This window comes from Lepus europaeus, chromosome 6, assembly GCF_033115175.1.
Source record: "Lepus europaeus isolate LE1 chromosome 6, mLepTim1.pri, whole genome shotgun sequence".
Taxonomy (NCBI): Eukaryota; Metazoa; Chordata; class Mammalia; order Lagomorpha; family Leporidae; genus Lepus; species Lepus europaeus.
Genome location: NC_084832.1, coordinates 59,004,164 through 59,021,684, shown reverse-complemented (window position 1 = coordinate 59,021,684; position 17,521 = coordinate 59,004,164). Strand labels below are relative to the sequence as shown.

Here is a 17,521-nt window from a genome sequence, read left to right as displayed (position 1 = left end):
GGACTAGAATCAGCACCCATATAAGATACTTATATCACAGGCAGTGGCTTTACCTGCTACGCCACAGAGCCAGCCCCATTCAACATGTCACACAGGCTCTGGGAACGGGTTCTGCCCTGCTGCTGTCCTTACCAGTAGAATCCCAAACCTCAACTGTTACACGAATGGACAATATTGAAGGTACAAAGAAACTTGTTGTGGTTACAAAAGCTAAGTTGAATGCTTTTTAAAAATTAAGAAAATAGCTTTTAAAACCCACTTTGCCAGTGCTGTGGCTCAACAGGCTAATCCTCCACCTTGCGGCGCCGGCACACCGGGTTCTAGTCCCGGTCGGGGCGCCGGATTCTATCCCGGTTGCCCCTCTTCCAGGCCAGCTCTCTGCTATGGCCCGGGAGTGCAGTGGAGGATGGCCCAAGTTCTTGGACCCTGCACCCCATGGGAGACCAAGAGAAGCACCTGGCTCCTGCCTTCGGATCAGCGCGGTGCGCCGGCCGCGGCGGCCATTGGAGGGTGAACCAATGGCAAAAGGAAGACCTTTCTCTCTGTCTCTCGCTCTCACTGTCCACTCTGCCTGTAAAAAAAAAAAAAAAAAAAAAAAAAAAAAAAAAAACACTTTGAAGGGGCTAGCACCATGGCATAGCGGGTAAAGCCACTGCCTGCAATCCTAGCATCCCATTGCAGCCATTTAGGGGAGTGAACCAGTGGATGGAAGACCTCTCTCTCTCTCTCTCTTTCTCTCTCTCTGCCTCTGCCTCTCTGTAACTCTGCTTTTCAAATAAATAAATAAATCTTTTTTAAAAATAAAAACAACTTTGAATTAGATGTGGACTAAACAGACACAAAAGATTATAGAATTATAAAATTCTTCTTAAAACACTATACGATTCTGAAACTCAAGACTGTTTAGAAACTGCCAACACTGAGGATGCTAAGTCATAAATGGTGGCTATGGCTTGAGAAAAACACCATCCCGGAGCCCCGGTCCTCAGCCCACACGCAAAGGAAAGATTCTGTCCTCGATTTTAAGTGACCTGTTCACACACATTCATATTTCAAGTGAAAACAACATACTTGAGGTGTAAAATGCATTTCCTTTTTTCAACCTCTCCCCACTCACTCTCATGTTTTGAATCCGCAGCCACACGTTTGTCCAGTGAGCACTCCGCTCAGGACGTAGTTGGTAGAGTGGTGTGTGACCTCCACATGCCCTCCCGTCTGGACCAGGTGGTCTTCCTCACTGTATCTAGTATAGGGCTGGGCTGGCACATCTTGGGCTCCTGATACACGTGTGTTGAATGAATGAGAAAGCAGCTGGAATTTCAACCCTTGCATTTCCCACCTCCAAGGCCTTGCTCTTCCTCCCACTCGGGAGCCTTCCTGACATGGCGGGGTGTGTGTGTGTGTGTGTGTGTGTGTGGCCGCTCTCCCGAGCCCTCACACTCTTACTCAATCCAATCACTGGACTGAATGTTCGCTCCATCATTACACAGCAGGTCAGAGGGCAACAGAAACGTCCACTCTCACATTTTCCCTGTCGGCTCCAAAAGCATTTGAGGAGCCTAAGGAAGAAGTCACAGCACAACCTGTTGTTCCTGTTCGTCGTAAGAAACTAGAAGTTGACACAGAATGGATAAAGCAGAAGATACAGGTAAGTGAGGCGGGTGCGCTGGTGTTTTCCCTTGGCACAGGGAGACACAGGCACACCCCTCAGAGCCAACAGGACCGACGCACAGTGTGAACACAAACAGGACAATGTACCCAATGTACAGGGAGACACCTGAGCATGCAGGTTATCAATGACTGAGGTTTTTACTGGGGTTTATTGAGATTCTTCTGCCTTGTAAGGCCTGTCTTAGGCATTTGGATTGGGAAGCAAATATGCATTATAATATATAGATCCCTCCCTTAATAAACTAGAGTCTACCTCAAAAGTCAGCTACACAGAGAGTTGGTAGTACACCCATATGAGGGAATTTTTAAATATTTTTTTATTTGAAAGGCAGAGCTAGAGAGGGATACACAGAGACAGAGACAGAGAGAAAGAGAGAGAGAGAGAGAGAGAGAGAGAGAGAGAGAATGAATCATTTCTGGTTCATTTCCCAAAAGGCCACAACAGCTGGGGTTGGGTCAGGCTGAAGCCAGGAGCCAGGAACTCCATCAGGATCTCCCACATGGGTGGCAGGGGCCCAAACACTTGCGCCATCTTCCACTGCTTTCCCAGGATCATTATCAGGGAGCTGGATCAGAAGTGGAGCAGCTGTGACTTGAATTGGGGCTCATGTGGAATGCCAGGGTTGCAGGTGGCAGCTTACCCTGCTGCGCCACAACGCCGGCCCCACAATGGACTACTGATCATACAGCACTAAAAGAAATGTGTTATCAATGGGGCCAGCTGTGTGGCAAAGTAGGTTAATCCTCCGCCTGCGGTGCCAGCATCCCATGTGGACGCCGGTTCTAGTCCCAGCTGCTTCTCTTCCAATCCAGCTCTCTGCTGTAGCCTGGGAAAGCAGTAGAAGATGGCCCAAATCCTTGGGCCCCTGCACCCACGTGGGAGACCTGGAAGAAGCTCCTGGCTCCTGGCTTCGTACCGGAGCAACTCCAGCTGTAGCAGCCATTTGGGGAGTGAACCACCGGAAGGAAGACCTTTCTCTCTGTCTCTCCCTCTCACTGTTTGTAACTCTACCTTTCAAATAAATAAATAAAATCTTTTTTTAAGATTTTATTTATTTATTTGAAAGTCACAGTTACACAGAGAGAGAAGGAGAGGCAGAGAGAGAAAGAAAGAGGTCTTCCATCTGCTGGTTCACTCTCCAATTGGCCGCCATGGCCAGAGCTATGCAGATCCAAAGCCAGGAGCCAGGAACTTCTTCCAGGTCTCCCACGTGGGTGCAGGGGCCCAAGGACTTGGGCCATCTTCTACTGCTTTCCCAGGCCATAGCAGAGAGCTGGATCAGAAGTGGAGCAGCCGGGACTCGAACTGGTGCCCGTATGGTATGCTAGCACTGCAGGTGACAGCTTTTACCCACTATGCCACAGCACTGGCCCCAATAAATAAAATCTTGAAAAAGAAAGAATCAAATGGGACACTTATAAAGACTGATACAGTACAGTCATAGGTGAAAACTAGCCCCAGCAGGCTGCGGTGACTGAGTGGGAGCTCACAGTCAGTGTGGAGCTCTCATGAGAGGCATTACGTGGGCCCTGGAGAGAGATGTGCGAGGAGCACACGGCGTCGTGCTTCCTAGTGCTGGAGACACAGGGTGCACAAAACAAGTTTCCACTCCCTTGGAGTGCGTGTTCCATCTGCGAGGAGAGCCAGCATCCAAAAGTGCTACGCGGTGCTGCCGGCTGTGGCTAGATGTCAGGAGGGAAATCAGTGGGCTGAGAGAGGAGTTGTCCTCACAACTGTGTGTGACTCATATACTAATTTCTCATGTGAGACGCGAACACTGAAAGTCTACTCTCAGGGTGGTGCTGCTTGGAATACATTCTACATCCCACATTAGAGTGCCTGGGTTCAAGTCCTGGCTCCACTTCCAATTCCAGCTTCCTGCTAATGCACACCCTGGGAGGCAGCAGGTGATGGCTCAAGTACTTGGGTCCCCACCACCCATATGGGAGACCTAGATTGAGTTCCAGGTTCCTAGCTTCAGCCTGGGCCAACCCTAACTGTTGCTGGCATTTAGGGGAGGGAACCAGTAGACATAAGATTTCTCTACATGTATCTATTTCATCCCTTTTTTCTCTGTCTTTCAAATGAATTTTTTAAATTTTTCTTTAAATTTTCAATCTACTCCAGTAATTTTCAAGTATGCATTATACTGTTAACTATAGTCATTCTGATATAAATAGATTCCTAGAACATATTCCTCCTGTGTAACTGAAATTTTATATCTTCAAGTCTGTAATTACTATATTTTATTCATAATTTTATCCTGCAACCAATGTCTCCCCATTTCTCCTATCCCCCGAGTCCCAGGCTACTCTCTGCTTCTTATTTTGACTCCACCTGTAAATGAGATCATGTGGGATTTGTCTTCTGAGCCTGGTTTATTTCACTCAGCTTAATGCCCTCCAGGTTCCTGCACACTGTCCCAACGACACGACGTCCTTAGTTTTTAAGGCTGCGTGCTATTCCCTTGTATACATACAACCTTTATAAATACCACAGCCTTCTTATCCATTCATGTTTGGGTGGGAATTTTGGTTAGAAAGTTTTTGTGAGCACACCTGTGGTTGGTTTGTCTCATGGAAAGAGGGTATTTGGGGTTCAGGTCATAACTGTGAAAGTCAGACTTTGTTGAGATGCTTTTTGCTTGGCAAATTCACTTGTCACATCATGACACTTTCTGACGATAAGGACCTTATGGGCAAAGCAAAATCCCTGACACAGAGCTGGAGGAGGCGCACTTTCCTCACTGGGAAATGGGGACCAATTGGCACGTCTAAAACCCAGCATGCATCACCACTTGCTTGGGACCAGAGAGGGAGGCTCGGAGCTGGAAGGGAGGGAGAGGAGCCTGTGTCTCCGGCCTTCCTTCAGTCCTGCTAGAGGGAAAATGCTGGCTCGCTGGCTCTGTCCTCATGGGGTAACCCGTGTGAGTCATTCCTGCGTCTCGACAGGGCTAACGGCAGTGCCAACTCTGTGGGCTCACCGCACTGCGGAAGTGAAGTGCTTGGTGCAAGTTCATTTGGCGGAGGGAAAGTGCTGAGTCATGCTCACCACCTTGAGAAGTGATTTTGGGGCTGGTGTTGTGGCACCCTGGGTTAAGCTGCCACTGTGACACCAGCATCGTATATAGGAGCACTGCTCTGAGTCCCAGCTACTCCACTTCCAATCCAGCTCCCTGCTAGTGCACCTAGGAAGACAGCACAAGATGGCCCAAGTGCTTGGACACCTGCCATCTACATGAGAGAGACCAGGTGGAGTTCCAAGCTCCTGGCATTGGCCTGGCCCAGCCCTGGCTATTGAGACCATTTGGGGAGTGAACCAGTGGATGAATGGAAGATCTCTCTTTGTGTCCCTCTCTCTCTTTGTGTTACTCTGCTTTTAAATAATACAACATTTTTTCTTTTTTTAAAAAAAGAGAGGTAGTTTCCATCCTGATGCCCAGGCTCCAACAGAGCTGAATTTCATTCTCTTACCATCTTAGACTTTGGCATTCCATTGTAAGCTTTTGTGAACAAAGAATTCTTCAACAGGTAAGTAGGCATGTGGAGAGCGAACCAGTGGACAGCAGCTTCAGCTCTCTGTGTGGTCCATTGGTCTGTCTTGCTGTCTCTCTGCCTATCAATTTAAAAATATTCAAAAAGAAGAAGTAAGAGCCCACCCGGCAGCCATAGCACCACGCTGACCGCATCCCTGACCTAGGACTGGTGTCAGATGCCAGACCATACTTAAAGTCAGAAATCAGACCTCACAGGAGACATTTGAGCCAAGATCGGACAACTACGCTTCCAGGAGAAAAAGGTAATTCACGTCCCAGAAAAGGTGGCTGATGGACATCCCAAAGAATATGGCCGCACATGGCCGGCGCCGTGGCTTAACAGGCTAATCCTCTGCCTTGCGGCGCCGGCACACCAGGTTCTAGTCCTGGTTGGGGCGCTGGATTCTATCCCGGTTGCCCCTCTTCCAGGCCAGCTCTCTGCTTGGGCCTGGGAAGGCAGTGGAGGATGGCCCAAGTGCTTGAGCCCTGCACCCGCATAGGAGACCAGGAGAAGCACCTGGCTTCTGGCTTCGGATCAGCACAATGCGCCGTCCGCAGCGGCCATTGGAGGGTGAACCAATGGCAAAAAGGAAGACCTCTCTCTCTGTCTCTCTCTCTCTCACTATCCACTCTGCCTGTCAAAAAAAAAAAAAAAAAAAAAAAAAAAGAATATGGCCCCACAAACACCAGAATGTGACCAGATGAAATGGCTGAAAGGATCTCTTGGAATAAACCTACAGAAACCTGCTTTTTGGACTCTCCTAAAGAGTTCACAACAAGAAAAGTGAAACCCGAGGGACCACCTGTTCAGAACGCTGCTTGCAGAAATATTCTGAAATAGCACAAAGAATACCCATGAGGCTTCAAGAGGGCTGTCCGTATCTCAGCAGAGCCCTGGCAGCAGGGCAGGACTCCATGGCCACCTGTAACAGAGAAGTCATGATGGGTGGACTCTTGATAAACACCGCCTGCAACCGCTGGCTGGACTTGAGTCACCATCGGCAATCCCCGTGAAGGCTGCCACACGGAACCATCTGTCGGGACTGTTAGGAAACCACCGGAGACACGTGATTGCTGTTTACCAGGAGTAATCAGCATAGTTCTTATTATTCAATGAAAATACGAAAGTGCAACATTGAGCTTAGGGTTCAGCAGCCTGGAGGCTGGGCATCCCAGCTCCGCTTCCAGTTCCAGCTTCCTGCTAATGCACACCCTGGGAGGCAGCAGGTGATCTTAAGCACTTGAATCCCTGCCACCTACATGAGACCTGGAAGGAGTTCCTGGCCTCCGGCTTTGGCCTGGCCCAGCCCTGGCTTCTGCACTCATTTGGGGAGTGAACCAGCAGATGGAAGATCTCTCTCTTTTTTATTTATTTTTTTTATTTTTTTTTATTTTTGACAGGCAGAGTGGACAGTGAGAGAGAGAGAGAGAGACAGAGAGAAAGGTCTTCCTTTGCCGTTGGTTCACCCTCTAATGGCCGCCGCGGTAGCGCGCTGCGGCCGGCGCACCGCGCTGTTCCGAAGGCAGGAGCCAGGTGCTTATCCTGGTCTCCCATGGGGTGCAGAGCCCAAACACTTGGGCCATCCTCCACTGCACTCCCTGGCCACAGCAGAGAGCTGGCCTGGAAGAGGGGCAACCGGGACAGGATCGGTGCCCCGACCGGGACTAGAACCCGGTGTGCCGGCGCCGCAAGGCGGAGGATTAGCCTGTTGAGCCACGGCGCCGGCCAGATCTCTCTCTTAATCTCTATCTCTCTTTCTCTCTCTCTCTCTCTCTCTGTGGGGGGGGGGGTGTTGTTCTTTCAAATAAATAAATCTTTTAAGAAATTTATGGCATTAAATTCAAAAATTTACATAAAATGGACAAATTTACTAACCTTGATTCAAGAAGAAATGAAGAGCCAGAAGTTATCAATGTTCTGGGTTGAATTATATCCCTTCAAAGAGACATTTCGCAGTCCTAACCTCCAGTGTCTCAGAATGCAACCGGATCTGGAATAGAGTCTTTGCAGATGTAAAAGGTATGTTGCGATGAGGCCACACTGGAGCAGAGTGTGCCCCCAACCCAGTGTGACTGTGTCCTAGTAAGAAGATAGCCACGTGAAGACAGAGATCACCATGCGAAGATGGAGGCCTCAGTGACAGCCATGCATTGCCAGAGGCTGAGGGCGAGGCCTGGAAGGGAGTCGTCCCCAGAGCCTCCAGAAAGAACCAACTCTGCCCACACCCTGACTTCACACTTCTGGCCTCCACATCAGTGAGCAAATAAACGTCTCATTTTATGCTGCCCAGTTTGCAATACTTTCCTACTACAGCCCTAGGAAACTAATACAACCAGTAGGCATGGAGGTGAGGCGGTTGAAATGATAGGTTAGCATCCACACACACACACACACACACACAGAGTGCGGATCCAGGTCAGCCTCATCACCTAAAAGACAAGTGAACGAGGCCCCATGAGAATTGGGGAGTGGGGGCAGTTGAAGGGAGGAAGCGTGGGGCCTACAGGGAGACTAGCTGAGACCCAAGTGCTGGAGTGACCCCATCATTGTCTCAAGCAGGGCGTCAAGGACACTTTTCATGGGTGTTAAGCACTTTTCAGTGCTTAACTAAAATTCCTGAGAAAAGCTACTTAGGAAAGAGGAAGGTTTATTTCAGCTTACAGTTTTGGCCATGAGGCTGGGGGGACCCCATGGCAAGCCAGGAAGCGAGAGAGAACAGTTAATCTGAACTGAACTTGGCTTATATAACCAGTCCTCTCTTGAGAATCGTCTTCCAAGAACCCATCCCCATGACCAAAGGACCTCACTCACACTAGGCTCACTTCCCAGATGCCATAACCAGATCAAGTCTCTACCCTTAACCCATTAACCATTAGCACTCATCCATTAATCATTAACATAAGACTTGAGGGACCCGGGCCTTTGGGGGATGTTCAAACATTTACAACAGGCTTGTCTTCTCTTTCCAGGCGCATCGAGCTGATGGAAAAATAGTTCTTTACCCCAACAAGAAAGTCTTCCAAATTCTCTTTCCTGATGGGACAGGCCAGATACAGTATCCACTGGAGCACAGGGATGCTCCTGGTCACATATATTGATACCCAATGTGTCTGTCATTTGGGGCTGGAGAGTGGGGCGTGCCTAAGGCCTGTCCCCTCTGCAGGGCCTTGTTTTTTTCCAGGGGACCTCAGGGACTGCTTGTACCTTAACCACCTCTCAGCTATCCATCAGGAAACCTGGCTCTGCTCATCTTGTGCACACAAGTCAGTAAGTTCACATACATTGTTCTGGAAGACAGCACAGAAACGTGGCTCCGGGCTCTTATCAACAACTCCGGCAGTGCCACCTTCTATGATGATAACAGAGATATCTGGTAAGCGTGGGACCCCAGTCCCAGATCTCCTGCCTGGGGAGAAGCAGTGTGGTCCGAGTCAGGCTCCCAGGCCTGGGTCTTCCTCCTTTCCTGTCTCCCCGATTCCCACATGCTGGAGGTGGGAAAGTGTGTCCATGAGAGACTGGGACGGCAGGTCCCTGCTCTCAGAGAGGGCACAGGCGAATCCCCATCACATTCCTGCTCCCCCGGGGGTGGGAGGAAGGGATGACAGTCAAGGCGATCTCATCCTACAGATTGCATCTCCTACAGGGTCTCTTCAGAGTCAGACCCAGTGGGAATTACCTGACAGCCAGTCCCTCCCTGCTCTGCGCCCTCAGCACCTGGACAGAGCCCAGCCCTCTGCATACAGAGATAAGATGGCCCACTTGTCACTCCCTGCCATACCCATCTCCCCCAAAAGTCAGAAAAGGGCCAGACCCTCTCCCTGAGTGGGCCCCTGCCCAAGCTGGCTCCTTTCCCAGAGGTAGCTGCACCAGGGACCAACAGGAGGCCAATAGGAAGGGCTTGGCTCTGGAGGGAACCCCTGAGCAGAGAGCAGTGCCAGGGGAGAGGTGTGGGAAAGCCCCCACCCCCATCCTTGGAGAGCAGGAGCTGCTAAGTCAGGGCCCCCACTACAACTTCTGGGAGCTCCCCTGACACCCTTACCTCACAGACCTTCCTGGCTCTGGTGCCATGGGCACTGGGAAGGACCATTTCTGCATTTCCATCTCCAAGGGGAAGGCAGAGGGCAAGGCTGGCATTTGCCAGGTGTGTGGAAACCAAACATGGCCGTGTCTCAGCCCTCAGGCCAAGAAGTCTACAACAAGGCTTCTCACCAGGCTGCAAAGCACAGAGGCCTTGCTGGGTGGGATCAACCCACCCCACAATTCAGGGTGTTCATGCCTCCTGGGGGGGATCCAGATTCCCCCTATTTCTGGGTGTTCTGGACTCCATCTTCCCAAGAGAGCCCTAGCACTCTTGAACAGGGCAGACCTCTCACCCCAGGGCATGGGGATAGCACGATACAGTCTCTGATGGTTAACGGCTGGCGGCAACAGGTGCCCAGTGTGCACTTCCCGGTGGATGTGGGATGAGGTGACTCTGCCTTCCTGTCTCTCACACAGAGGGGGCCAGAGACTGGAGATGGGGGAAGGGGCAGGGCAGTGGGGTGCAAGAAGCTCCCACACTGGGGCCAGTGGGACGGTGTTTGAAACCCAGCCAGTTGGCTGATGCTGCGGCTCAATAGGCTAATCCTCTGCCTTGCAGCGCTGGCACACCAGGTTCTAGTCCCGGTCGGGGCGCCGGATTCTGTCCCAGTTGCTCCTCTTCCAGTCCAGCTCTCTGCTATGGCCCGGGAGTGCAGTAGAGGATGGCCCAAGTGCTTGGGCCCTGCACCCCATGGGAGACCAGGAGAAGCACCTGGCTCCTGACTTCAGATCAGCGCGGTGCGCTGGCTGCAGCGCACCGGCCGCAGCAGCCATTGAAGGGTGAACCAACAGCAAAGGAAGACCTTTCTCTCTGTCTCTCTCTCTCACTGTCCACTCTGCCTGTCAAAAAAAAAAAAAAAAGAAACCCAGCCAGTGCCTGCCAGTGAACAGCCTCAGGAAAGTCACTTGACTTTTCTGCACCTTATTTTCTTGGTAAAATAGAGAAAGCAATCCACCGGGAAGGGTTGGCTTTTAGGATCCAAGATTAGCATCTATGTGAGATGGGTTTGGGCGAGTGCATCTGTGTGTACACAGCCCCCTGAGCCATCGCTTCACTTTCTGTAGTTTGTTACCCGTGGTCAACCATGGGGAAGGAGAAGGCGGGCGACTACAGTAGAGTAAGATATTTTGAAAAAAAAGAGCTCTCACATAACATTTATTAGTATGTTGTTGGGGTAGCTCTATTTTACGACTAGTTATTGTTCATCTCTTACTGTGCCTAATTTATAAATTAGACTTTATCGTAGGAATAGGATATGTCTCACTATCACATGTATGTGTGTGCTAAAACAGAGTGTATACAGGGTTCAGGCATTCCTTGGGGGTCTTGGGGGGACTGTGGTGCACAGTAACTTCCGCTAGGAGTTATAGATTCCATAACTGAGTTGATGACTTCACAGAACAGACCTCCTGGGAGTAACAGGGATTGCCTGTGTATATCAGGGAATTATATGAGGGAAACTAACAAGAGGTGGAAACAGTGAGCCTATGGGGAATGGGAGGGATTGATCAGGAGGGGACATGTAAGCTGAGACCTACTGGATCAGCAGGTGCCAGCCACGCCACGCAGGGAGCAAGGCCTCTCCTGGCAGAGCATGAGACCAGAAACTGGGAGGAGAGGGAGCGAGGGAGGACCACGGCATGGGAGGGGCCAAGCAAGGAGGACCCTGGGGTCCTAAGCTGGCCCTCCTTGCTGGAGCTTCTCCCACCTGCCACGACCCTGAGGGGCCTTTCTGTGGGCAGGGGTCCTGCTCTATTACAGGAGGGCTGTATCCCAGACCCCTGGCTAAGCACGGTGGCTGCCTGATGCACCCTCTTGGTTTAGGTTGAACCTGAGCAGCAACCTGGGCTACTACTTCCCCAAAGGCAAGCACACAAAGGCTTGGAACTGGTGGAACCTGGGCATCCACGTGCACACACCCCCCGTCCAGCCCATATCCCTGAAAATCAACCGGTACATCAAGGTACACATTAGGAGCCAGGATAAGATCATCTTGCACTTCATCCACGAACAGAAGCGGATTTGTTTAAACCTGGGCACCAGGTATAAGGTAAGCTGTGCCCACCTGCATGCACACTGCTGGTTTGGGTTGGTTCGTGCCACAGGCCTCTGGGCCAGGTTCTGTAAGACGGCAACTCACAGGAACACAAGGTCACCTGCATTTACCCGATGCTGAGCCATATACCAATGCTTCTGTGCAACTTCCCAGCACTATGGGAGACGGACAGCCTCAAAGAGCTGGCTAGGGGCCAAAAAAACAAGAAACCCCAAAATCCAAGATGTCAACAGGCATCATCTCGCCTGACAGTTGACAACAGCCCTGGGAGGGCCAGGCCTAAGCAGGAGTCCTTTTCTCTCCTCCGCAAACACACTTACCTCTTCACAAAGGGTCACGTGGAAACATGGCTGCACTCCCTTGGCCAAGCGGAAAGCAGCAAGGGTACACTCATGTCCAGGGGCTGCCGTGACAAACTGCCATAGCCCGGGAGGCTTAGAACACAGACGGGCGTCCTCGTTCACCGTGCGGGAGGATACCTGTCTGAAGCCAAGGTGTGGGTGTCACTGGTGCCGCCATCCTCGGAGAGCCCGCCCCTTCCGGCTTCTGGTGGCCTTATGGCTGATTTGAACCCCGGGAGAACTTGCTCCACCTGCGACGGAACAGTGAGGCAGGTGAACAGACGGTGAAGGCAATTTTTAGCCAAAGGGTTTTATTTTAAAAAGCAAAGGGATTAAAACAGCAGAGGGGAAGCTCGCAGGAAAGCAGCCAGTGATCTTGGGAGGTGTGGACGAGGCCCTTCACGGAGAGCGGTACTCGTGTGGTGAGCTCATCCTGCCTTCCTTCGTCCCATTCCGCCCGTGTGGTCGTGACTTTTTCCAGGGCTGTCCCGGGGCCTGTGGGTGGGGGCTGCTGTCTGTCTGTACCCTGCTCCTGGGCCGGGGCCCGGACAGCTCCAGCACCTGGCCTTCTGTGTGGCCTGATTTGCTCCCAGCCCATCAGCGAGACTCTTTCTGCCTCTCTCACTGTCATGCTTGCTTTCCCGCTCAGGTCAGTTTCCCAGCTCAGCTAAGAAAATGCTCCATGTTACCAGAGGGGCCTCTTTGTGTTTCTCCCTCCCTCTCTCCCTCTATCTCTCTCTTTAAGATTTTATTTATTTATTTGAGAGGTAGAATTACAGAGAGAGGGAGAGACAGAGAGAGATCTTCCATCTGCTGGTGCCCTCCCCAAATGGCTGCAATGTCCGGAGCTGAGCCATCGGAAGCCAGAAGCCGGGAGCTTCTTCTGTGTCTTCTATGCGGGTGCAGGGGCCTAGGGCCTTGGGCCATCTTCCACTGCTCTCCCAGGCCATAGCAGAGAGCTGGATCAGAAGTGGAGCAGCCGGGTCTTGAACCGGTGCCTATATGGGATGCCGGCACTGCAGGCAGCAGCTTTACCTGCTACACCATGACGCTGGCTCCTGTCTATCTTTTTGCCATTCTGTCCTGACCCCCTTCAGTGGCCCCAGGCATTCCTCGGCCTGTGGCTGCAGATCTCCAACCTCTGCCTCCATCTTCACACAGCTTTCTCTGTGTGCCTGTGTGTGTCCAATCTGCACATCTTCTTTGTCTTACAAGAGCACCAGTCACCGGAGGTAGGACCCAGCCTAAATCCAGGATGATCTCATCCGGAAATCCTCCATTACAGTTACAAAGCCAAATAAGGTCACAGGGGACTGGGGCTTGGACGGATCTGTCAGGGAGGGTACAATTCTGCCCACCACAGATGGTGACGCCTGGAGTTCCGACCGTGGTAGGGGAAGAAGGTGGACTCCTGAGACCCTTCCCGGGGCCCAGGGACAAGGTGTGTCCCTAGCCTCCATCTCCACCCCAGGAAGACCTAAGTAAGAGCCTGTTCGTGCTGCAGCCCCTTGGCTGTTTCCCATGGGCGGCACCGTTTGCAGAGCCTGATGGGGAGGCACTCGGGCCTCTGGAAACAGTGAGGCAGGTGATGAAGCAGCAGGGAGAAGCAGTACAACGGAGCCTTGCGAATGTGCTGGGAGGAGGGGCGGGAAGGTGGTGGGCGTCGGGTCACCAGCCTAGGATGGAGGCTCTACCAGGACATGGGTCTTTGAGGGTTAAAACTGGGGGAGGGCCAAGCAGGCATGGCTGCTGGTCACTCTGGGCCCCACTGCCTGTTTCTCTGGCTGGATAACCACATCCCATGTCCTTCCTACTCGATGTCCCAGAGCAGTGGACTCCCTAGAAGTGGCCGGCACTCTCACCCAGACGGTCTATCTGTTCTGCCAAACAGCAGCGACAAACGAGACAGCTGGCGTTGGAAAGGGCAAGAGGGCCTGGGTTCCTGGCCCCTGAATGGCAGTGGCGCTCCCTGAGGGAGGAGGGCTGGAAAGGGGAGGCCGTGTCCAGCACACTCACATCAAGAGCAGGCGTGGGCAGAGACCAGAAGGTCTGACAGCCCTGGGCGGAGCTCGGGTGCCTGGGGCAGCTGTGCCAGGGGAAGGGGGGTCCCCGGTGAGGCTAGTCTGTCCCAGTGCAACGGAGCGAAAGGACAGAGCCAGAGCTAGAGGTGCACACAGCCTCTGTAGGGCCAGCCCAGGCTGAACGAGCAGGGGCACTAGGACAGACATACCCTTCCTTGCCCAATGCCGAGCCTGTGGTTGTCTGCGATGTGAGCACAGGTGGCTGTGAGGCTTACATACAACTCGCTGGGCAGAGACTCTGTGAGCTGGGGGCTGCATACGCATTGAACATACTGGAATTACCCTCTATACATTCCCCGTCCAGGAGACTTTTCCCTCAGCCATCTGTGAATCAAGGCAGAGGTGGGTACTGGGATGGCCTTGCTGAGCCAGGGCCTCTTCCAACAAAACCCAGATGGGGCCCCAGGTGGCAGTGGGCCTTACAGACAGGCACCATGAGGCCCTGCAGCCTCAGCACGGCTGTAGCCCACGTCTCCATCATCCACGTGGCCAAGCGAGTGTGTCTGGGGAAGGAGCAGAAAGGCCACAGGATACAGGGCTGGGAAAACAGATCTGCCCTGGGTTGGGAGGTGAGGGGGTGGGGGGATGGGGAAGGACTCAGGGCCACAAGGGGGCCGAGTCCTGGGGAGGGGTCGTGTGCCTCACCTGGGCCTCTCTGGATTCCCCACAGCTCACTACCCCAGAGGTGCTGTGTGAAATGGGGAAGACAGCCATCCTGCAGGTGGAACCTGGCCTGATGGTACGGAAGATCCAGACCCTCCTGAGAAGGATGAGTAGGGCCCTGAACTCCCTGCCCGTCCGTGACTTGGAGAAGTTCGCAGAGGCCGCCAGGCTGCTGTTAGAGAAGCATGCCAGAAGATGAAATTGGCATTTCTGATGTCACAGCCGTCACCGAACTGTCCCAGGATGGCTCCAGAAGCCCCTGCTGTATCTTGGGACCGAGTCAGGGGGTGGGGTGTCCTCAGGCCCCCAAGACCTGTCTGTGTCCTCTCAGAGTCGGTGTGTCATCTGAGACCTGTCACAGCTCCTTAATTTGAAAAAAAATACAAATGTAAGTTTTTGGAGGGGCACTTAACAGAGGAATCATTCAATGGCTGGGCACGGGAAAGACTGAATGTTTGGCCCGGAGCTGAAGGCACCGGAAGCCCATTGTCAGGGCAACAGGCAGTGGTGCCAACACCCGCCCTGCCTGCCCCTACCAGGCGCTTGCCCTGTAGAAGTTCTTTCCCAAGCCGGCGCCGTGGCTCACTAGGCTAGTCCTCCGCCTTGCGGCGCCGGCACACTGGGTTCTAGTCCCGGTCTGGGCACCGGATTCTGTCCCAGTTGCCCCTCTTCCAGGCCAGCTCTCTGCTGTGGCCCGGGAGTGCAGTGGAGGATGGCCCAAGTGCTTGGGCCCTGCACCCCATGGGAGACCAGGAGAAGCACCTGGCTCCTGGCTTCGGATCAGCGCGATGTGCCGGCCGCAGCGTCCATTGGAGGGTGAACCAACGGCAAAGGAAGACCTTTCTCTCTGTCTCTCTCTCTCACTGTCCACTCTGCCTGTCAAAAAAAAAAAAAATTAAAAAAAAAAAAGAAATTCTTTCCCAGCTTTGGATTCTTGCCTTGACTCAGGACACAGACTATGCTCAAACCTACCTCTGCCCCTTGCTGGCTGTGTGCTCTGCAAGGAGCTTTGTGCCTCGGTGTCTGCATCCATACAATGGGCCTAGAAACCACGCAGGAAATGTCATTCCAATTATTGTTAGCTTGGCCCTCCCGCTCACACCTGGGTAGATCCTGGTAAGTGTTTCTCACACATGCATTCCTTCAGGAAGGCGGAGGGCGTTCGTCAGCTTTTGGTTGCCACAGCTACCTGAGACACTGGGGTCCAGTGTGCAAGTGGCATGGTGCAGGCTTGGCCCCAGCAAGGGACCCATGGTGGGTGGCTGACCACATGAGGAGGAAGGCTCACGTGGCAAGACAGAAAGCAGGGAGGGGGGTAGACTCAAAGCCAGGTTTATGTATAGCATCCCTCTCTTGAGACCTCCCTCGGGTAAACCTCTGCGACCTAGGGACCTCCCACTGAGCCCCACTTGCCCCATGGTTTCACCATCTCCCCGTAGCGCCAGCCTGGGGACCGAGCCTCTAACACAGAGGCCGGAACGGGCAGCCAAGCCACGGCACTGAGGGGCTGTCTTTCCCTTAGCTGCAGAGGCACGGTCCCACCCAGTTCCCTCAGGCTGGCCAGAGCTAAGCACTGTGCAAGCTGTACCTCCTGTGGCTCTGTGGCCGGGAGAGTGGTTTCTCAGCAGGGACTCCAAGCCATAAAATTACCCCCCAGGACCACACACCTGGTAGTTGAGACTGGCACACCCACCTATGCATCAACAAAGCGACATCACTCTGCTAACGCCCCACCCTCAGGGCACCCAAAGGCTCATAGCCTCCCCCAGTGCCACCGCTCTTATTCTACCTGGTTTCACAGCCCCTGCCACTCACACTCCCAGCACATCCTAGGGAGTCCTGGAGGCTGGTGCCGGCCACCAAAGCTGCTGCGGCCTCGATGTGAGTCACCTCGCAGTCTCTACAAGTCCAGCTGCAGCTCCTGGCTTGGGTACGTCTGGGCAGCCCCAGAGCACGGCCCCATGTCCCAGGGCTGAGAGTGGAGAGTAGACATGGATCCCCCATGCTTCTTCACTGTCCCCTCAGCAAACCGGGCCTCATACCAAACACCCCCTCACCCACCCGGCCAACAGAGAGAAACCCAGACAGCAAGCCTACATCAGCCTGCACCCGGATCCCCATACCAGGAGCCGAGCAGGAGCCCCAGAGGTGCCCACCCCAACCTCCTCCACCGGCCAAGACCCACAACGGTCATCAAGTAGCTAAATGCAAAAAGGAAACAGCAGAGGGCGGAACACTGAGCCAGACAGAAGATGCGCTGGGCCTCAGAAGGGACTGGAGCAGAGGCCTGCAGGGCCCAGCGAGTCTCTCACATCTCTGCAACGTTCATCCTGAGCCAGAGACATGTTTTCTGAGCACCTCAGGTCACATGGCTTTGTCTCCCAGGGGTTCCTGGTTGGGTTCACTCACATCAGGAGACCATCCTAGTCTAACCCAATGTGTAAGGGAGTGAGATGTGTCTTGTAAACACAGTCCCTCACCAACACCCAAGCATAGGAAGGGGGGCAGAAGTTTCTAGAAAAGGGAGTCGGTAAAACTGCCGCCTGTGACACCGGCATCCCATGTGGGTGCCGGTTCAAGTCCTGGCTGCTCCACTTCTGATCCAGCTCTCTGCTAATGCGCCTGGGAAAGCAGTGGAAGATGGCCCAGATCCTTGGGCCCCTGCACCCACATGGGAGACCCAGAAGCAGCTCTGGGCTCCTTGCTTCAGCTGGGCCAGGCCTAACCATTACTGCCATTTGGAGAGTGAACCAGCAGACAGATCTCTCTGTCTGTCTCTCTGTAAACTCTGCCTTGCAAATAAACAAACCTTAAAAAAAAAAAAAAAAAAAAAGGCATGGGAGGGAATCAAGCTGGGCATCCCCTCCCTCACAGGCCCCCCATTATACACTTCTGGAACACCCTCAAATTCCCCAGATGACATTAACTCCAGCCTCAACGGAGACAGTCTAGGGAACTCCTCCTTCCCGGCTCAGCCCAGCAGTTAGCTGTTCCCACTGTGAGCAGTGACACCAGAAGGACCCCCTGGCTCCTCCCCTGCTCGTCTCCCACGGCCCGCCTCCGACCTTCACCAAATGTCATCACTGGGCAG

At 53.1% G+C, this 17,521-nt stretch overlaps 1 protein-coding gene across 1 annotated transcript in view; it reads left to right on the top strand.

The window, feature by feature from the left end:
- The window catches only part of ERICH6B (glutamate rich 6B), a 48,882-nt gene extending 33,342 nt beyond the window's left edge, over positions 1–15,540 (top strand). The window contains exons 9-14 of the mRNA XM_062195168.1: positions 1,494–1,648; positions 8,178–8,263; positions 8,429–8,581; positions 11,114–11,339; positions 14,438–14,613; positions 15,327–15,540. Coding sequence (XP_062051152.1) covers positions 1,494–1,648; positions 8,178–8,263; positions 8,429–8,581; positions 11,114–11,339; positions 14,438–14,613; positions 15,327–15,540 — 1,010 coding nt within the window. The remainder of the gene's footprint in view (positions 1–1,493; positions 1,649–8,177; positions 8,264–8,428; positions 8,582–11,113; positions 11,340–14,437; positions 14,614–15,326) is intronic.
- Positions 15,541–17,521: the final 1,981 nt, after the last annotated feature.